The sequence below is a fragment of the Lotus japonicus genome, chromosome 5, assembly GCF_012489685.1.
Source record: "Lotus japonicus ecotype B-129 chromosome 5, LjGifu_v1.2".
NCBI lineage: Eukaryota > Viridiplantae > Streptophyta > Magnoliopsida > Fabales > Fabaceae > Lotus > Lotus japonicus.
Window position 1 is genome coordinate 9,114,043 of NC_080045.1, and position 22,797 is coordinate 9,136,839.

A 22,797-nucleotide genomic window follows, 5' to 3' on the forward strand; every position below is an offset into this window, starting at 1 on the left:
GGTATTCTTGATCACAAGTTGGTTATTAAAACAGGTGCACCTGTTAAGCTCATGCGAAATCTTGACATTTCTATTGAGACTTATGGTTGACTACCTTGATTCAAATGTAATTGGTGTTATTGTTCTTTCTGACACACATTTCGGAAAGATGGTATACATTTTTAGGATGATTTTATGCCATCTGATCAAAGCACGCCAGTTAAGTTTCAAAGAAGGCATTTCCTTTGATTTCATCTTTTACGAAGACTATAAACAAAAGTCAGGGAAAATCATTATCTCATGTCGGTGTCTATCTATCGAAGCCAGTTTTTTCCCATGGGTAATTATATGTGAGCAACTATTATATACCTTATTCGTACATCTTTGTATGTTTATTTGTTTATTTTTTACATGTAAGATTGCGCTAGAGATCACACCCACAAGCTCCATACTTACCGTAAATGGCGAACCAAAGTTAATATTGCAAAACTATCCAATTAATGTATATAAGGAAGATGAAACATTAAGACATAAAAGGAAGACAATAACGACATATAAGTGTTTACTAATTAAAACTGTATGTTTTAGTAAATACTCCCTCCGGTCCTATTTATAAGCAACAAAAAAAAAATTCACATAGTTTAAGAAATATAGTAAAACTAGATAAAATGCATTAAATTTGTCTTGACTCAAAATAAACTTCCAAAATTACCCTTTGTTATTTGTGTTGGAAAGTGGGAAAGAGAGAGAATAATTAATGAGACACATTCTACAAGTTAGAATTAATAAGGGCATCATTGGAAAAAAATAATTAATATAGCTCAAACTTTCATTTGGTTCTTATAAAAAAGACCAAGATTTTTCTTCTCTTTCATGCTTATAAATAGGACCGGAGGGAGTACATCATTACTCAATGATAATAATTAACAGTTAATTTGATGAAAAAATTACTCGTGCATCGCACGGGCAAACGGGCTCTATCCTAGTGATACTTAATCATAAGACGTTTAATGCCCAAACAGTGTGGGATTTTGTGTTCTTGAGGGTGTTTTGGTGGGCAAAAGCCATGTGGCGGGGGTGTCCATATAATGCTTTCAAGTTATCATATCCTGCTGGCGCAACAAACAACAGATAATAATAGGATATGATTATTATCCTGTCCTATCCTATCCTGTCATGGCCACCAAACGAACCCTAAAGTGTCAATGGTTGCGACTGTAAAGGGGCTCAACGTGTTAGTCTCCTCCGGAAGATAAAGTGTTAAAGTTTGATGTGGAGGGTGCAGCTATAGAGGAAAACCTGGTGTTGCTGGCATTGGTGGGGTAGTCCGAAATGACTAGCGAAAAGTGGTGGGCTGTTTTTCAAAGAAGGTGGGGGAGAAACATGCATATGAAGCGGAGGTGTTGACAATTTGGTATGTTTAATGTGTTAAAATTGAGAGTGATTGCTTTTCCAATTGATTAGTCATTGAATTATGTATCAGATTTATATTTGAATAAAAAATACATTTAAAATTGATCATTTTATTAAATTTAATTTATTTACATTTTCATGAATGAGTCTATATTTTAAAATAAATAAAATTAATTTAAATTTTACTAATTAGCATATTTTATTGTTTTGAAAATAGCCTTTTAAATAAAATTATGCAGTTAACCAATCAGTTTTCACTTAGTTGTGACACAAGATAATTAACAATAAAAATTAACTAAATTAAGAATATTTTTATTTCAAAATTACTTTATAATTAAATTATAAATTATTATATAAGTAGATAAGTAGTTTTAAATAATAGGAGATGAAAATAGAAAATTAATCTATTACTATTAAAAAATTAATATTTGTCATCAATGGTTTACACTTAGTTGTGACATGCGATAAACAATAAAAATTAAATAAATTAAAAATATTATTATTTCAAAAATACTTTATATTTAAATTATTATATAAGTAGATAAATAACTTTTAAATAATAGGAGATGAAAATATTAAATTAGTATATTATTATTAATAAATCAATATTTGTAAGTGAGTAATGAATAATAATCTTATTTATTTTTTATTTTAGTTAAATTTTTATATTTATTAATTAATATTATTATAAATTATAAATTATATAATATTAAAATAAATTAATTTGGAGTTAGGATACTGAAAGAAAATATATAACTGGTATCTTATCCTGTTCTATCCTAACTCCCCCCTCAGGATAACTTTTACACATGATTGACAAGATAGGATAGGAGACAAGATAGTGTTATCCTATCATGCTGGCGCAACAAACAACAGATAACAATAGGATATGATTATTATCCTGTCCTATCCTATCCTGTCCTGACCACCAAACGAGCCCTAAGATGTCAATGGTTACGACTGTAAAGGGGCTCAACGTGTTAGTCTCCTCCGGAAGGTAAAGTGTTAAAGTTTGATGTGGAGGGTACAACTAGAGGAAAACCTGGTGCTGCTGGCATTGGTGGGGTAGTCCGAAATGACTAGCGAAAAGTGGTGGGCTGTTTTTCAAAGAAGGTGGGGGAGAAACACGCATATGAAGCGGAGGTGTTGACAATTTGGTCTGTTTAATGTGTTAATTGAGAGTGATTGCTTTTCCAATTGATTAGTCATTGGATTATAAAGACGATAACCTTTTGACTCATCACTATATCCAATGAAAATAAGTTTCACTTTTCTCATCAAATTTTTCTCTTTTTTGAGAGGGAATGAGAGAATAAGCAATACAACCAAAGACTTTGAGTTGACTTACAATTGACTTTCTTCCATGCCATGTTTGTTTTGGACCGCCTTTGTAGAAGATCTATTTAGGATGTATGCAGCACTGCTAACAACTTCAGCCCAAAATTTGTTTGGAAGCTACTTTCCTTTTAACATGCTCCTTGTCATTTCCTTTTAACATGCTCCTTGTCATTTCTATAATAGTGTGATTTTTTCTTTCTGCCACACCGTTTTGTTGTGGTGTGTACTTGATTGTAAGCTGCCTTTGAATGCCTTGTTCCTTGCAATAGTTAAGAAATGACTTATAAATAAATTCTCCTCCACGATCTGTTCGAAGAGTCTTTATCTCATAGCCACTTTGTTTCTCAGCAAAAGCTTTAAAGTGCAGGAACATAGTGAAAGCCTCAGATTTCTGCTCAAAAAAATAAAGCCAAATCATTCTAGTATAATCATCAACAAAGAGTAGAAAATACCTTTTCTTACCCAGTGAAATAGTTTCTTGCTGGACCACAAATATCTGCATGCACCAACTCAAGAGGAGCTTGTGCTCTCCAAGCTGTTTTTGGAAAAGGAAGACGATGCATTTTTCTAAAAGCACAGCCTTCACAAAATTTATCATTCTTCTGAATTTCTGGAAGACCAACAACCATATTCTTCTGTTTCAATAACTGCAGACCTTTGACATTCAAATGACCATATCTCAAGTGCCAAAGATAAGAGTCATTTGGACTTTCACTTTTGAAGGCAGCATATTGAAGGGAATTCTTATTGAGAGGAAAAATATTATTAAGAGTTTGCATCACAACAGCAACTTGTCTTCCAGATATTTTATAAAAAATTTCACATTTATCATCATAAAAAATCAGCTTATAACCTTTTCTCATGATTTGTCCAATACTCAACAGATTTTGAGAAATATTAGGAGAGTAATGAACATCATCGATGATTTTTTCTGTTACCTTCACTTGTGTGGATTGTTATGGTACATTTTCCTTAAATCTTCACTTCCTTCCCATCACCAAGTTCAACCACAGATGAGAAATTTTTATCCAAAACTTCAAATGCATTATGGTTTCCAGTTACATGATTGCTGCAACCACTATCTAAATGTCATTTCTCACCAGATTTTATATCATCAGTCACAGACAAGAACAACTTATATGTTTCATCTTCTGCAGAATAATTAATTGCATTTTTTTTGCCCTCATTTTCCCTTTTATGCTAACAATCTCTATCAGAATGATTAGGAATTTTTCACCTAGTGCATTTATAACGACAATCCTCAGATTCATGACCAGATTTTTTACAAACATAGCAGTAAGAATCATAGTTACCAGAAGGTCTTTGCTGCCATGAGAAATCTCTTCTTCCTCTTCCTCTGTCACTGCTTTCAGTTTGTCTGCCACCACGACCTCTTGCTAGAAGGTTGTCCACGGTTTTGACATCCTCTTCCTCCTTGCTATGATTTGGAATTTTTAAAGTTCTGCTCTGCTTGAAAGACTTGCTCCGATGGCTGGTTGTTGTACTTGTTCACTCTTTGAGATCTTTTGTTTCTTCAATAATAGCAACAATGTGTTCAAATTTTTTAGGAAGACTCCGAAAAATCTTCTCAACCAGTTTCTTTTCAGATACATCATCTCCACAACTTTTAATTTGATTGGTTTTTTCAGCCACCTTTGAGAAAAATTCTTTGACTTTCTCATCTTCTTTCACTGTGAGATTTTCAAATTCACTCCACAAGTATTGCAGCTTGATAGGAATCACCTTTGTTGATCCTTGAAATTCAGTCTTCAATGTTTCCCATGCCTCTTTATCTTTTTTAATACCAAAGATTCTGGGATAAATGGCTTTGTTTACTCCTTGTTGGATAATCCTCAATATTGTAGCATTTTTCTTCACATTCTCCTTGTATTTTTTCTCTTTGACATCAGTCCAGTCTGATGTTTTTGGGTCTCGGCGCTCTTCATACTTTTCTTCAACCACGTCCCATAGATCTTGCACAAGAAAGACGGTCTCCATTTGTGAATTCCAGTAATCATCGTGTTCACCATTGAAAACTGGAATTTGACTTTTTGTATATGAGAAAACTGAATTTGTTGATGATGCCATGGCACTGAATTGGAGCTCTGGTACCAAATTCGTTGAAGCAGCGGAAGTATTGTAGTGGAAAATATAAGAGAATGACTTGAACTTTTTATTTTTCTGATTTTCTTAATGAAGAACTTACAATGTTTCTCTATTAATACTAGTGAATAGAGAAGGTAAAAGGATGTAACTTATGCAACTACATAAAAAAGATTAACCTCTAGCATTATTATATTTGTAACCACTAAGCATTAATATGCTTGTAACCTCTAAGAAATGCATAAAAACACTTAAACAAAATGTAATCAACAATTACAAATTAACTATCATTTAACGAGGGAACAAGTGCATTGCGCTAAAGCCAGTTTACCATGTCTATATTGTTAATATTGGTGAGCAGATTAATAAAGTAAACTATGCACATGCACTTTTTTCACAGTTAATGTCTCTGCCATGACAGGCACATTGAGAAGTGAATTTGTATATGCCGGAAAGATCAGTGGAAGAATTTCATTACGTGATGGACTTACGTCGACAAAAAAACAGGGCTCTTAACTCTGATTATCTGCCTTGTGATTTTTATAGCATTTGTACATTAACTAATAGTCTAATATTCAATATTGGCTTTGTGACATTTGTACAATTTTATATAGGCGATATGATTATATATATATTTGAACCATTGGAGATCATGTGGTTGATTTAGCAATCATTTTTTATCATGTCAAGAAACACAATGTTAAATCCTCATAAATGTGCTTTTGGGGTCCAGGTAGGAAAATCACTCATGGACACACTAAGGGGAATTGAAGTAAACACGAACAAATGCAAGACAGTTTTAAAAATATAAAACCCTTTCACCATTCAAATGATTTATTATTATATTTTTGGTTTAACTATATATATCTTCTCATGAGACATCTTATTCGACCCGAACGTGGTAAAAGTCTCCTCAAGAGTGTTCTTTTAAGGATCGAACACTCAATCTCAAGAGTTCAATCAACCATTTTTAACCACTGTGAGTAACACCCACTGAATGATTTATTTAAAGGTTAAAAACTATTTACTCGCCTAGACCACCTATTTATTTTTAACTTAATATATTCTAAAATATATATTTGTAATTTCTTTTGGTGTCCAAGTGAATTAAAATCTTCTATGTCATCACCATCCTATTCCAAACCAAGGGATCCATGCTCTTAAACTAAACGATGAACTTATTTTTTTTCTTTTAATGAGAGAAGGTTGTCCCGACCGTCCTAAAATGCCTAATATCATCTTAACCAATATTAAAGAACGGTTGCCAGCTGAGACCAATTGGTTACACGACAACCCACTTATTAACAATCAAGCAAGGTTTCCAAAAATATAGAGATCCGAGCCGTGTTATTATTATTATTTTTTTTTAAAGAAAGGCCAAACTTGATGACTTTAAATCTAATCTAACTTATACTCTAAAAGAATTCACACTACAAGCAAGGTCAACTTGTGTTCGCTATTCCATTCCATCCCTCATTAGTCCCAGTCCCAGCTGCTACCAGCCTACCATCAACCACAGTACCACACTCACAAATCCAACAATCTATTCCAGTTCAATTGAGATCAAATCTTTCTATCTCAGCCACACCAAGATATAAAAAGAAAACACGAACTTCGTGTTCGTTATACCATCCCATCAGTCCCCTCTGGCTCACAAGTCACAAGTTATTAATAAATCAATTAAAAATATCAACAAAAATAGTAAAAATGGAAACATGCTCCATAACTTTGACTTCAAAACCACACTTCCAAATTCAACGATCAACTCCCAAAGATCTTCTTTCCACAGTATCCAAGTCAAACCTTGCATCTCATCATCCAATCCAATATCAAACAAACTCAGATCCATCCATGTCCTCAAAATCCCAAACAGCCAAAACATGAACAACAAACACTTCACCACATCAATGTTCACATAACAAACACAATCAATCAAAATTACAAAGCCATGACCACAGCACCACCAGACCCAAACCAAAACACTTCAAAGAAAACCAAGAACCTCCTCTGGACCCTGACGCAGCCAGTGGAATGGGTTCGGAAGCTGACGTGGCAGCTGAACCCAACTTTCATCGCCGGCGTGTTCATCGTGTACGGGGTGGGGCAGGGCTTCTCCGGCTCGCTTTTCAGGGTGGTTACCGACTACTACTGGAAAGACGTGCAGAAGCTTCAACCCTCCACAGTCCAGTTCTACTTCGGCATTTACTTCATCCCGTGGCTCCTCAAACCGCTATGGGGAATCCTCACCGACGCTTTCCCCGTCGCCGGGTACCGCCGCCGCCCCTACTTCGTCATCGCTGGAGTTCTCGGCACGGCCTGCGCTATCGTCGTCGCGCTCTGGCAGGGACTCGCGGCTGCCGGAGCGGTGATCTGCTTCGTTGGAGTTTCCGCGTCGCTCGCCATCGCGGATGTTACCATTGATGCGTGTATTGCGAGGAATAGTATCGAGGTTCCGTCACTGGCGCCGGAGCTGCAGAGCCTCTGCGGGTACTGCGCTGGGATCGGGGCTCTTGTTGGATACCTTGCTAGTGGCTTCTTCGTTCACCATCTTGGTCCCCAGGTCAGAAACTAAGAAATTTTGCAGAATTTTTTGTTGTTGGAATAATTCTCTAGAATTGAAGAATTTCACAATTTTAGTGAAAAGTGAAAGTGGATGTCAATATTTTTCTGCATAGTTTAGTGCCAAAAATATTTTCTGATTGATATGGTCTTTTTTTTTAAACCCCAATGGAGAACTGTAATCCATAAAATATATGAATATTTGTAGTAAAATACAAAAATATAATATTGTTAAAATTCTAATTTCTTACTTTCAAAACAAATTATAATTTCTTAAATTTCAATTTTATATTATATTTTCCAATTCGCATATTAGAACAGCCATACTCATAAGTCATATCTCATTTTACCATTTAATAGAAGTTCCGCCTGAATTGGATAGATGAAGGTTCACGAATCAATCTTTAGAGGAGAAATTTGACCGATAAAAAAAAAACCTTGAGTTTGCCTAATGTAAATTTTGTCAAGGACTTGTACAAAACTTTTAAAAAATTTAGCATGTCTGAAAACATAATTCAAAGCTAACTTTATCATAGGTTATTTATTTATTCAAATAAATTAAAAGCTTAATTTTAAATAGGTAATATATTTTATTAATAGTTTAAAAACCGATATGGAAATTTTTATATGACCTGAAGTGTTTGTCCAACCTATTTGAAAATAGGAGAAGATTTCAATCCACTTAATCAGTAACAAATTATAGATATGTGGTGAGTTCTTAATTTTTTTTTTCATTAAGTGTCATTTTGGTAAATCTTCAATCTGAATCTGATTATGTTAATTTATTCTTATACTGAATTTTAACTGTCTCATGGATGGAATATTTGTGTGGTCATTTTTAGGAGTCACTTGGTCTAATGGCACTTTCTCCTGCTTTGACAATTGTGCTGGGTTTTGTGATGTATGAAAACAGAACCAGTGGCTCGCATAATGAAAAGAAAGAGGTTAGAAAACTATTCTTTGACTTTTTGTGCTAGATTTAGCTTTTCACCTTACTTGTTATGTGGACCTCCTTTAAAACATGAGCAGTATTCACATGTCATTGTTTTGTTGAATAAAAGTTAGTTTTATTGGAGGGTTTGACTTTGCTGTCAAGTTTCTTTTGTATTCTTGCAAATCATTTTACTATTTATAAGTTATATCAAGAGTTGATAACCAGAAAGCTAATTTTATATCTGTTGGATTTGAACTAATCAATTGTGTCAAGATCCTGAATTTTTTTTTTAAATATTGTAAAAAAAATAAATATTTACCAAAATATTGTATTTTGATAAATATTTGCCAATCTATGGTGGTTTTGGCCGTGTAGAAGTAAGAATTTTCACAGTCAATAATTACATCATCATTATCTCGCCTAGATGATTGACAAAAAGTAGTAAGTTTCTTAGTTTGAAAGATCCTTTATCTGTATATTTAGAATGGATGTAACTATACACAAGATCTTGCAGGTGGCGGTTGAGAGTGTAGGAATGACAATTAGAAGCATGCACAAAAGAATGAAGTGTCCTCAAGTGTGGAGGCCCTCTCTTTACATGTTCCTTGCCTTGTCTCTTAATTTAAGCATTCACGAAGGCCATTTTTACTGGTACACAGATCCAAAAGCTGGTCCTGCATTCTCTCAGGTATCTTTCATTTTGTTTGCTGGTGATTAATTGCATGTTTTGCAATCCTTCTACCATTGATTTTAAAGTCAAAATTAATTGTGGGGAGAAACTTTTATGAGTGCAGGTTTAGAAATCCTTCTACAATTGGTTTTAAAGTCAAAACCAATCGTGGGGAGAAGCTCATGTGTGCCAGAATTGATTTTGAGGAGAAATAAGTTGATCTAGTACCTTCTGAGCTTTGGAGTTGATTATCAAGATAGAGAAGTTGTGTACCAGTAAAAATGATCTTCTTGAGTGCATAGCTCTAATATCATGAGAGAATGCACTCACTTATAGCGTGTTTTGATAAATTTCTCTTTCATTATAATTAATTCTAAAATCTAATTAAAAGCTACTCACAAAAGATTCTTCCCAAAATTGATTCTGGTTTTAAAATCAATTACTGAAAGATTCCAAAACATGCACTTAGTCATGTTTAAATTCAAACATGCCATTTTAGCAATGCACTTCTTACAGAGCTTTCTCCCTCTGAATGCAGGAGTTTGTTGGGTTGATCTATGCATTTGGTTCAGTGGCCTCACTACTAGGGGTGCTAATCTACCAGAAGACTCTAAAAGACTTTGCATTTAGAAACCTTTTATTCTATGCACAGCTCTTCTATGCCATATCTGGTGTGCTCGACCTGATCTTCATCCTACGCTGGAATCTGATCATAGGAATCCCGGACTACTTCTTCGTTTTCATGGAAGAAACCGCCACAAGAATCACAAGCAAAATCAGATGGATGCCCATGATGGTGCTGAGCACCCAGCTCTGCCCGATCGGCATTGAGGGCACCTTTTTCGCGCTGTTGATGAGCATCGACAGCAGTGGTGCCCTCATATCCAAATGGGGAGGCGGGTTGCTTCTTCGGCTCCTCCATGTCACTAGGACCAACTTTACAAATCTGTGGCTCGCTGCTCTCATAAGAGACTTATTGAGATTTGCTACACTTGCTTTGGTTTTTCTTGTTCCTAAGGCAGGTCAGTATGAGGGACTGCATCTTTCTGAGGTTTATGAAAAACACACCAATGATCATGATCATGCAAGCGAAGAGACCTTGGAGCTTGTCCCCATTATTAGCAGAACTGAAGTTTAGATAAATTTTGTTGCAATTCATATACACATGCCGGACTTTCAGATATACACAATTTTTTATATAGATAATGCTGATTAACTCGAATGATGTGCACAGGAATGGCTTTTTTTTAAGAAACAATTCTAAGGATATACAAGCACTTCTAGAACCATCACATTGGTAAATCAGAAAACCTGGGTAGCTGGTTAGAATGACAGCATGGTTTGATTCATGCATAAATCTTCCAAAGTTACTTTTTAAGTTTATGCTTGTAAAACTTTTTTTTTTAAGTAAAAGGACTTTAATTCATTCTATCTCCCAAGCTCCATTCACGTTTGTTTCTTGGCGCTGATGATTTTTTGAATTGGTAAAACTTGGTGGTGGAGTGCTCAATGTTAAAATGTGTTGTTGAACACATTCCATCTGCCCGAATGTTCCAATTTCTTAAGATCTTATCAGAAGATCGATGATGCTAACTGTATTATATGAAGATTGAAGACTGAGCTGCTGAATGAATGAAGAGCATCCAGAAGCTGCATCTTTGCACTAAAAGATTATTGAAGATTTGAAGTAAGAAGAGAGTCCGAACAAGTGTATATATATCATGTTTCTTGTTGGAATGTCATGCTATGCTATATGTTAGGGATTTGGGTTTAACACCCCACCCATGAGGCTTCCCACCCCACTTTTATTGAAAACGGGATTTAAAAAACCGTTTTGTATTTTAGCATATGTGGCACATTTTCAATCATTCATTGAATACTAAAAAAATGGAATATTAAATTCCGTTTTAAAAACGGAAATTTAAATCCCGTTTTCAATAAAGTGGGGTGGGGAGCCTCATGGGTGGGGTGTTAAACCCAAATCCCTATATGTTAGTTGGAGTGTCATAAGAAACTTCGAGTCTCTGCTCCTTAGCGTGCAAATTGCTTGTTAGTTATATGATTACTGAGTTACTATAATGATGTTGAGTATGAGAATTAACATGTGAGCTCATGCTGAGACTGCGATATAATGTATGATACTGTGATATCTGTATATGCATGAGTTGTGCCTGATTAATATGAGACGTATGCTATGTCATGTTAGCCTGAGAATATGACTGTTGAAGTATGATCACATGACTGATATTGATGTCATGGCTGCATGCTATTGTCGAGATATATCACATAATGTTTGATAACATGATTTACATGCTTCAATTATGACATGATATGATATCGTGGTGATCACATGAGTTATATATTATGCTTCCCTCTTGCGTTATATTATCGATTGTGTTCGAACACGGAAGCTGATACGAGAAAGCTATCGTTGCTACGAGATACTATGAATTTAACCATGAGTTGGTGATCCCGACTACTCATGTCGGAGGGCACAACAGTTCGTTGCTAAATGGAGAGATGTGACCACTGGAGTACGTAGGCGTTCCCATTGGTTTGACTAGCTGCGACTACATCATGCATGCATACATTCTGTGGGATGGAGAAGTGACCATACCTACTTTAATTTATTGACCAAGTGGCAGTAACCGGTCATGCAATGATACCAGAGTGAGTATCCGACCCGACCAAGTGTTATTCCGCCTACCTATTATGGATAATGGCGTATTGTTATTATCTGAATCACGGTGAATACACCAACAATAGAGACTACATAGGTCCCCTGGAATGTTGTTAGTACTTGAGTGATACTCATGAGTGTGCAAGTATGCTATATATATATATATATATATATATATATATATATGGGCATATCAAGTGAGAGGGGTGTACTGTACTGTCAAAAAAAAAGTGAGAGGGGTGTACTATTGTGAGAGATGAGAGCATTTAATAACAGCCTTTAGATATTCATTAACGGTTAGGATTTAATCTCACTTAAAACAATCCACATCACCCCCACTAACTTGATTTCTCAACCCCACGCGCAGTGTCTTTCTCTGTTCACCAAACCGTCATACAAATATCCTTGTAGGAGATGAACTTCCTCGTTGCCACCTTCACCAGCAAAGCGTTCAAGGGAAACACCAGCCATTTTCTAAAACCTCCAAATCCCAATTGAATTGTAAAGAATTTTCCTCAAATTACCATATAAAGTGATTCTCGGGAAGCACTTCGCTGGTCTCTTTAGAGTAGGACCATGATCATCCTTACGCAGACATGCTTAGTCAGATTGGGAACTGGGAAGGAGTGTTTTTATGTGGAGATATCAAATTTTCTTTTGCTCATAAGAAGCATTGTCTTTTCTCTTTGGGACTCATGTTTTACGATTGTCATCGTTTCTTAAGGGTGGATGCCCAGGATGTTTTGTCCTCCTGACCATTTAGGACCGATGCTTAATTTTCTTTTCCTCAGGCCTCGCCTCACCATATATAACAAAAAAATAAATTTATTAACAATATAAGTTTGTGTTGTTTATATACAATATTAATGGACTCAAGGTTTTGTGATTTTAAAATTAATGTTTTTTTTGACATAAAAATTAATGTTGTTGGTATTCTATTAAGTTTATCATTTATAAATCTTTTTATAATATAAGTGTAAAATGTTTATATACTATGTAAATTGGAATCGTTTTTCATGAATTTAAGATCAACCTTATTTCATAGTCCATTAAGGATCAATGTCGAATTAAATATGTCACAACTTTAGCTTATATTTAGTGACAAAACATAAGTATCAACTTTAGCTTATAATTAGGGACGGAGGGAGTAACATTTAGTTCGGTTTCCTTAACTCAAAGTCCAACCTAACGATACCTCTCTCTCCCCCTCCCATTGCTCGTTTCATATAAAACTATAAAAGGATGAAATACAATGTTTCCTATTTGTTTTAAAATTATGAAAATCATTCTCATTTATAATCTAGTCGTAGTTTATCTAGTTTATATCTAACTTTATTTCTCATGGTAAAAAAGAGAATCTTATAAAAGCTACTTTTGAATATTACATCCCATTTTTATCACATCGTATCATACTTTTTGTAGTTTTATATTTTTTTTAATTTGAAACTGTATGCAATTTGAAAACATTTTTAAACATTTGCAACAACATACGTTCTAATAAAAGTTAGATGATTGTTATTCCCCTAAGTAACATTCTGATTGATAAAGTTCTACCAACATAGAATTTCTTTAAGTGGTTCATGCATGATTTCTATTAAGCAAGTTATTGATATTTTGTGAGTATAGAAGAAAACTTAGTCGAGAGTGTGAGCCCTATCTGATACATTCAGACAAAACTTACTTTATACAATCATACTATATCTCATGTCACCAAGTTACAAACTTTACTCATGCAATTTAATATATTTTAGTAAGTTAATAATTCCAACAATTAAAATTATTGTTTTGATATATGAAGTTCATAAAATAAAAAATAAGTATAAATTAAGAATTTAATTTATATACACACTAGCTCAAGATCCTTGTAAAAAATCATCATCAATATCAATCAATATCAATATCAATATCAATATCAATATCAATATCAATATCAATATCAATATCAATATCAATATCAATATCAATATCAATATCAATATCAATATCAATATATATTAGAAAAGAACAACTTCTAGCATGACGTGTCAGCACCAGATTAATTCTTAGTGACGTGTCATTCTCACGTTAATTCTCATTAAAAAAATTCCACGTGTCATTCTCAGGTATTTTTAGAGTATTAATTAAATTTTATGGTATTTTTATTGAATTTTCGGATTTTTAATTAATTCAGGATTTTATGAGTTTTTATTGTCATTTGCTAGATTTTGGTAGTTTTTATCTATATTTGTTTCTCTATTTTAGATTAGTATCTACATAAAAATATTTTTTTAAGATCTTGTTTTATTTTTATTGTTATTTGTTAGATTAGTTTATTATTAGTCTTATCTCATCTCATTGAGATTAGAAAAGAACAACTTCTAGCATGACGTGTCAGCACCAGATTAATTCTTAGTGACGTGTCATTCTCATAAAAAAATTTTCACGTGTCATTCTCAGGTATTTTTAGAGTATTAATTAATTTTTATGGTATTTTTATTAAATTTTCGGATTTTTAATTAATTCAGGATTTTATGAGTTTTTATTGTGATTTGCTAGATTTTGGTAGTTTTTATCTATATTTGTTTCTCTATTTTAGATTAGTATCTACATAAAAAAATATTTTTTTAAGATTTTGTTTTGTTTTAATTGTTATTTGTTAGATTAATTATTATTAGTCTTATCTCATTGAGATATAGTTTAGATTTGTTACTCTATTTTAGATTAGTATCTACTTAAATAGTTAAATAGAGATAGGTTTAGATAGATTTAGTTTCTTTTTATCTCTTTGTTAGATTAATAATAAACTAAATCTTAACAGATATTCAACAGAGTCCTTATATGTCTTTGGCTTCTCTGCATTTTTAAGACTTTCTTCTTCCCCATCTTCTCTATTCGTACAACTTGCTTTGTTCCCTTTTCATAGACAATATTTTGACGTGTCAGCACCAGATTAATTCTTAGTGACGTGTCATTCTCATAAAAAAAAAATTCACGTGTCATTCTCAGGTATTTTTAGAGTATTAATTAATTTTTATGGTATTTTTATTGAATTTTCGGATTTTTAATTAATTCAGGATTTTATGAGTTTTTATTGTGATTTGCTAGATTTTGGTAGTTTTTATCTATATTTGTTTCTCTATTTTAGATTAGTATCTACATAAAAATATTTTTTTAAGATTTTGTTTTGTTTTTATTGTTATTTGTTATATTAGTTTATTATTAGTCTTATCTCATCTCATCAATCAATCAATATCAATATCAATATCAATATCAATCAATATCAATATCAATATATATTAGAAAAGAACAACTTTTAGCATGACGTGTCGCTCTCACAGGCCAAGTTAGTGACGTGTCGCTCCCAGATTAATTCTCACATAATATTTTACATGTAAGCTCTTTCTCCTTGGCCCCACTTGCCACATGTGCCCTGATTTTTCCTTACCTTATTTCTCCTTAATAAAAAAAATACATTTTTAAATTTTAGATTTGATTAGGATTTAGGTTTTTTATTTCTTGATTTTATCTTAATTTATTTTTTTTTATTTTTGGAGTATTAATTAATTTTGGGTTCATTTACCATACACAACTTTTTCTTTGTACAAGGTTGCACAACCTTAGTTTTACCTGTTATTACAGGTTTCTCAGCAGGTAATTCTTTTTAATTTTAAAAATATATATATTTAGTTCCTCCCCTTCTCCACCACCTTCCTCCCCTCAACCTCCACATCATCCGCCGCCGGAACCGTCGTCGACACCGCCGCGGATCTTCTACTCCCTCCCCCACCAATCACGACCCCTCCCTTCCTCCACCACCAACTCCACCCCCTTCCTTCTCTCCTCCTTGCAATACTGGGTTTTCTTGATCTCTGTCATTTGCAGATCTGCAATGTTGAGCTTGCTTGAACAATGAGGAGGAGGAAGAGGAAGCTTGGTTTATGCCCAGAAAAATTAAAACCACCCTTGAAGAATCAAAACCCATAAACAAAAACAAAGAGACAGAGAGGGATCAACGTTGGAACAACAACCTTAAAAATTTGGAATCAATCAAAACAGAGTAGATCTGAGAGAGAAAACGACCTGATCTGAGAGTGACGGTCGTGACTTCGCTGGCGATGGGGGAAAGGGGCGATGAGGGGGTGCGGTGGTAACGCGGCGGCCACGGGATACTCGGCAGAGAGATGGTCGCCTGAACCGTGAACGGTGGAGGAGACGACCACGCGCGGTTGTTCTAGCTCCGACAAAGACGACCACGCGCGGATCTTCTGGACTGAGAGGAAATTCTGCAGGAATAAAAACAATTCCCCTCCAAAATCATCCTCCTTCAACTTCAATTCTCTCTGCAACGTTCCTTTCCGATTTGGTGGTTTGAAGGAAGGTTTCTGCCTTTTTGGTGAGTTTGAAAGAAGGATTTGGTGAATACGGAGAAAATGTGGTGGTGGTGCCGGCGGCGGATGGTGGAAGTTGAGGGGAGGAAGGTGGTGGAGGTAGTAAATATATATATTTTTAAATGAAAAATATAAATGACCTAAAAACCTATCATAGTAGGTAAAAGTGAGAGTTGTGTAACCTTACACAAAGATTTTCTTGTGTATGGTAAATGAACCCATTAATTTTTATTGAATTTTCGGATTTTTAATTAATTCCGGATTTTATGAGTTTTTATTGTGATTTTCTAGATTTTGATAGTTTTTATCTATATTTATTTAGTACATTTTTTAATTTTAGATTTGATTAGGATTTATGTTGTTTATTTCTGAATTTTATCTTAATTTATATTATTATTTATTTTTAGAGTATTAATTAATTTTTATGGTATTTTTATTGAATTTTCGGATTTTTAATTAATTCCGGATTTTATCAGTTTTTATTGTGATTTGCTAGATTTTGATAGTTTTTATCTATATTTATTTAGAACATTTTTAAATTTTAGATTTGATTAGGATTTATGTTGTTTATTTCATGATTTTATCTTAATATAAAATCTGTGATAAGTGATTTAAATCAATAATACATCCCATCAGCAAAAACCCTCTTAAAACCCTGCCTACCTCCACCATCTCCTCCATGGAATTCATCTCCTCCATGCAATTCTCATCCCATCTCTCCACTGAACGGAACCACCCCCACAAAATCGTCTCATCTCTCCACGGAACCACTTTGCCATCGACTTGCAATCGCATCCCTCCGATTTGCTGCCTTGGACTGATTAGGAAGGTTGCAGATGGAGGTTTCAAATTATTTTCTTCCTTTGCTTGCATAATATGTTATGGTTTTTTTCAATTTTATTTTACTTTACTTTTAACTTTCATTCACTCATGTTTGACTTCAAGGTCAATTTCGTTCATCACTTGCCATGCTAATTTCAAATTCTTTTCTTCAGGTTCTTTTTTATAGATATTCCACCAAAAGAGATTCTTTGGAAGTCATGGATGGTGAGTCCATTTTATATTTTATATGGAATTTTGCAATATTTTGATTTGTTTTTTATGTTTTCTGATTCTCCTTTGTATGTGATTCTATTTTATTCGTTTTTCTTAATTTGCATCTAAAATTTGTGTCCTATGTTATAGGAGGTGAAACATTGATCTGTGTATGTTTTGATTAACCTAATCATTGTCAGTGAAGTGGATTGAGGGAGTGAAAGAATTGAGGGGAGAGAAAGGAGAAGTTGTAGATTTTTTTCCTTGCACCGAGGAAATTAATTATTATTGTTGGTGCTTGTCGTTACAACTACAGAACTACATATCATAGATGAGATTTTACTGCTTATCTTTGTTCGCTCAAGCTATACTATTGAGGTTAGGCTTTTAAAACTGGTGTTATCCTTTCTAATATGCTAAACGCCTAAACCAATGTTCTAACAATAAATTGATTTCCTTGGCTTCCCTGGAAACATTTGACATGAATTTATCCATAGGTACAGAACGGCAATGAGGTGCATACCTCTGTCTGACTAACAGAACGGCAATGAGGTGCATACCTCTTTCTGACTACACTCTCTGATTCTCAGCTAGCTGACGATGAAACATGATTGATGACTCAAGATCTTATCTTGCTCTCATTTCAAGTGAGACCAGTACTCATGGAGGTTTTTCTCAGTCCATTATATGTATATATTCACCAGATAAGAGATAGAGATGTGTGTTTGGTGTTGCACTACTGTGATGCATATGTATATATTCACCAGATAAGAGATAGAGATGTGTGTTTGGTGTTGCACTACTGTGATGCATATATAGTTTTACTGACTTATTTCATCAATTCTACATCTATCTATCATCATTACATATATTAAAAGTCACTTTTCGAAGGAAAGTTTAGATTTTATAATTAATCATTGTTCTACCATGGTTCAATTAATCAAACTTTAGTGTGATTGGAAGTCTTGCTTGCATGAGTGTGTAATTATCACATTACGATTTAGTATCAGCATATGTTTTTGATTTGGTTATTGTACTTTCAACAACAGGAAATATTAGATTTTATAATTAATCATTGTTCTACTATGGTTCAATTAATCAAACTTTAGTGTGATTGGAAGTCTTGCTTGCATGAGTGTGTAATTATCACATTACGATTTAGTATCAGCATATGTTTTTGATTTGGTTATTGTACTTTCAACAACAGTGCTACATAAAGCAAAGAGTTGTTTTAGCCATTCAACAAATATAATGGGTCTAAAATTTCTAGAGGGGTTTTCTTCCATTCATCTTCTTTAGTAGCATGCGATTAGTTTCCCCTTATAAATAGATCTGATTGGTTATGGAAACCACTGGAAGGCCATAGCCAAAAAGTGGCTTCAATTCATTCTTTGGCTTTCATATCTGTCTGCAAATTTGATTGTTATCTTTGCGCTATCATAGCTAGATTTATGTTGCGCATACTACTATTATGTTTGGTGGTCTTTAGTCTATCCTACTCTAACATGTCTATCAATCTCACTTCATGAGTTCTTGATTTTCTGTTACTTAGAATGCAGATACGGCTGTAAGCTGCTGATTTGGAAGCAAGTTTCATTTGAATTAGCATGAGTTCATATTAATTCATGTTAAAGTTGGACAACAATTAGGAATAGCACCTAGGATTGCTGCTGATTTGGAAGCAAGTTTCATTTGATTTTTTAATTAGAAATAAATATTTTAATGACTTAAATTCAAAATGTGATACCTTCTTACTTTATGAAGTGCTTTTTTATGCCAAAGAACAGACTCTGGTTGCAGTGAAAACAAAATTTGCATATGATGTTAGGTACTGTGTGGAATTTGTGAGTGTGTTTGTGGATAATTTATAAGAAAAACGGTGGTGATAGTGAGGTAGAGAAATCTGAGAGAGATTTTGATGTAAATGGAGATTTTTCTTTCTTATGAGATTGGACTTTTAATCCTTATCCACACCATTCGAAATTTCCATTATAAATACTATTATTTTCGACACTTATGTCACTGACAAATAATAATTAGGTTCTGATGTAATGTATATTCTTTGTAATGGAGAATTAAGTAGTTGTTTTTAAGAGTCTTTTATATATAATTTAGATGCAAACAGTATACACTCAGCTATCATTTGAGCACTAGAGCAAGTAAAGGGAGCATACTACGACTGCTTTACTATTCTGAATTTCTTTATCGCATAAATGCTCCGGTAAGCACAACAAGCTCAAAAGCAGAATAGCATGATGAAACTAGTAGATATTATTAATGAACCAAACCTTTAAGTTCCAACCTGTCAAGACCTTCGCTAGAAATTTGTTCTAAAGTACGCCCATTAGTACTACTATAAGAGCAAAGCAACATGCTTCTTATATTGGGAGATAGACAAAAGCAGAGGTTGCCTTAGTAAGCTTTCTCACCTGGATCAACAGAAAAAGCAACTGAAACTCGATCGATGAAAGTTGGAATGACAATGTTTACTCTTAAAGTCTTCGGCAGGAGGAGGATACAAGAGATCGACCTTGAAGCAAGCAAGGTATGGTGGGTGTCATCATCTTCATCGATATTACCCACCAGATAGACTTGAGAAAAGACTTTCAGGCATCCTGAGAGTAAGGAGAAGCTGGATCTAAATGTATTAGAAAGAGCCTAAAAACTTTTATATATAGGAAAAATATTTTACATGAAAATACTTCTACATAAAAATAAATGTTAATAAGATTTCATCGGATTTTTTTTTGTTACAAGAAAAACATAATATAATATAGTTTGATGTTATTTTTTTACTACATAATAATATAGTCCACTTTAATTTTTTTGTACAAATTATTATAGGAGTTAAATTCTCTTACGGGAAGAAATATATTTTAACAAGAAAGTACTTTCATTAAGTATTAATTAATGTATCAAATACAATAACAAATTTCGCGGTACATTCTTTTTTTTCTAAGATTAAAATGTGTTCTGAATGTTTTATTGGTGATTCTTCATATCTATAATTTGTGTTATTGTCTTTAGGCTCATGAAAAATGTGAAACGACTTCATGTTAATATGGGTCAAACTTAGTTTATTTTATTGTGTAAAAAATGAACTCGCATAATCACGTACATAAAGAATCTTTTCTCTTTTTTTCATTGTAGATTAAATCAGCTATTGTTTATTAGCCATCATTAAACCACATCCCCTAATATGTTTTGCATAATTTGAGATTTGGTTAACTAATTTTTTTATTAGTTATTCAATTGTACGAAGTTTAATCTATGCAACAAAGGTTTTAATTTAAGACTTTTTGTCCACTTTGCTCATCATTTCATACTCTTCTATTTCATCCGTTGTTTATTATATTTTTAATGATCAAGGTATTAATTGACCTATCAAATATAATATATGTATTCCCCATGCAACGCGCGGGTAAAAAACACTAGTTAAATAGATTTTAGCATGTTAGAAAGTAAAACTTTATTTTAGTTAACATAAGAAAAGTGTGCAACCTTTCATCAGCACGTAATGTGACGTGACATAAAATTATTAGATTGTAAAATTATTTTGCCTACACATTGTGTATAAAAAGTGCATTAATTAAAACTTCATAACATTTATTTATTGTAATATATAAATAAATATCTAACATTAGTTTATGTTAAAATCACATAATGCTTAGACTTACTCCATAATATTACATTAATTGCACTCATTATTATTTACAATTAATAGGGTTCATTTATTATTAAAATTATTAAAATTAATTTATATCAAACTTAAACGGAATAAACACAATTGATGCAAGAGCATAAATGCATAAGCACAATAACTATTTAACATAATAATCATTTAACTCATACCACGTGTAATTCCATTTAGTTTGGATGAAAAATGTGACCTCAAAGACTAAAAACAAAATGTGCAATTTTGTGAGGATGTTAAACAAGAAAAATATTTTCTAGGGACTAAAAACAAAAGTGATGTATTTTATAGGAACCAAAACCTTATTTAAGCCTAATAATAATATAATCTTAAGGGGCAAGTCTAGTGGAGCATGACAAGGTCTCGAACCTGACAGGTCGTAGATTCGAACCTCCTAGTTTCTTTGGATTGAGATAAATGTAAGTCTTATATAAGTGTTCTTTGAGTCCGATAGCTCTCCCTGCCTAGGACTAAGCACCGTTCCCTCACCCTAAATTTTAGTAAAAATAAAATAAAAATACAATATAATATAATACAATATATTATAATATAACTACATTTAATACTTTTTTTTACATTTAATACTAATATTGAAACATGTGAGAAATAATAAATTTAAGAAATAAAATCTTTACTTTTGCTACCTGGATTGAAAGTCAAACTGAACGTTACTCCTCTATCTTTCATTGTTGCATTTATCAACTTCTTGAGGATTATCTATACAATGGAGAGTACCTAGCTTTGCTATTTTTACCTATTTATGTTTTCCAATTCTCACACTAAGAGGAAGAGAGAGAACACAAGACAACGAAGAAAAACAAGGAGATTGAGTGTGTCACTCGTCATATGGAGCCACCTAAAAGAAAGCCACTACACAACTTTTCCATGCCAGGCTTGAAATGGGGTAAGCAAAAATCCATGAGGTGCGTCAAAGTCACTGACCCAGATTGTAATGACGACAACAATGTCGCTCAGATGAAGCCCATGACTGATCTCAAGGTCTCTACTGACAAGCCCAAAGTTTCCATCTCTAACAAAGAGAAACCCACAAGGCCCTTGAATTTGAGGTCCCAAAGAGCTGCTACCAACAAAAAGGATGAGGAGAAGAAAAAGAACATTGAGTGGCCCAAGTTTTCTATTTCACTCTCCAAGGAGGAGATTGAACAAGATTTTCTTGCTATGGTTGGGACCAAACCTCACAAGAAGCCTAATAAGAGGCCTAGAAGTGTGCAGAGGGAATTGGATGTGAGTAAAAATAACATCATCTATAATATTTTTTTTTTCTGTTCTCCAATTGATTTTGTTTGAACTCTTCTAAAAATAAGAGTTTTGTCAATTTGATTTTTCTATGTTTGGTTTATTCCAATATTTTGTAGACATTGTTTCCTGGATCGTTGTTGTCAGAGATCACTCCAGAATCTTACAAAGTCCCTGATGATCTGGAATGAGGTATGATAAAATGATAGTTTATTGTTATTTTTCTAGTTTCACTGCATAAAATATTAGATTTTCCGTCAAATTAATTGACATAACCTATTTTAATGGATGCAATAGTTGTTAACTACTTAATCGATATATTCACTTGTTGTATTTTAAAGTGTGAAAATCCCTTTTATTATTGAAGAGCTTCTATTTTTCAGCTCCACCAGTGTTGTTGATCATCTCACAAAATAAACTTGTGTTTATCCATTCATTGTAAACATTATGTAAATCTAACTCATGAAGGTAAGAAAGAAAGTAATCATTTCTCCTATCAAAGAAATTAATAATTTTTGGAAATCTATGTTTTATATGTATTGATTTATGGTTTTGAAAGAGTATTTGGGGAGTCCATATTAGAACCTGGTAACCATTAGCGGGGGTAAGGACCTAGGTGCACCTAGTTTTTTATTCTTGGAGGAGATGGTTATCGTTAGATGGAGCCTCTACTTGGGTATTTTTTTTTGATAAGCTGGATAAAATATATTGAATGAAGTACAAGGGGTACTTCAACCCAATACAAATAGGAACCAAGAGAAAGAAAAA

General features: G+C 33.3%; 2 protein-coding genes across 3 annotated transcripts; both read left to right on the top strand.

The window, feature by feature from the left end:
* Nucleotides 1-6,304: 6,304 nt before the first annotated feature.
* LOC130718684 (probable folate-biopterin transporter 6) lies at nt 6,305-10,218 on the top strand. Of its 2 annotated transcripts, none has more exons than XM_057569308.1 (4): nt 6,305-7,393; nt 8,235-8,336; nt 8,841-8,903; nt 9,535-10,218. In XM_057569308.1, exons 1-4 carry the CDS (start codon nt 6,782-6,784, stop codon nt 10,132-10,134), a joined length of 1,377 nt encoding a protein of 458 aa, XP_057425291.1. In that variant the 5' UTR covers nt 6,305-6,781; the 3' UTR covers nt 10,135-10,218. The 2 variants fall into 2 exon arrangements, with proteins under 2 accessions (XP_057425291.1, XP_057425290.1); XM_057569307.1 differs by having other exon boundaries at nt 6,312-7,393; nt 8,841-9,014.
* Nucleotides 10,219-21,618: 11,400 nt separating this feature from the next.
* Nucleotides 21,619-22,220, top strand: LOC130719032 (uncharacterized). Its single transcript, XM_057569684.1, has 2 exons — nt 21,619-22,017; nt 22,149-22,220. Exons 1-2 carry the CDS (start codon nt 21,619-21,621, stop codon nt 22,218-22,220), a joined length of 471 nt encoding a protein of 156 aa, XP_057425667.1.
* The last annotated feature ends 577 nt before the right edge of the window (nt 22,221-22,797 follow it).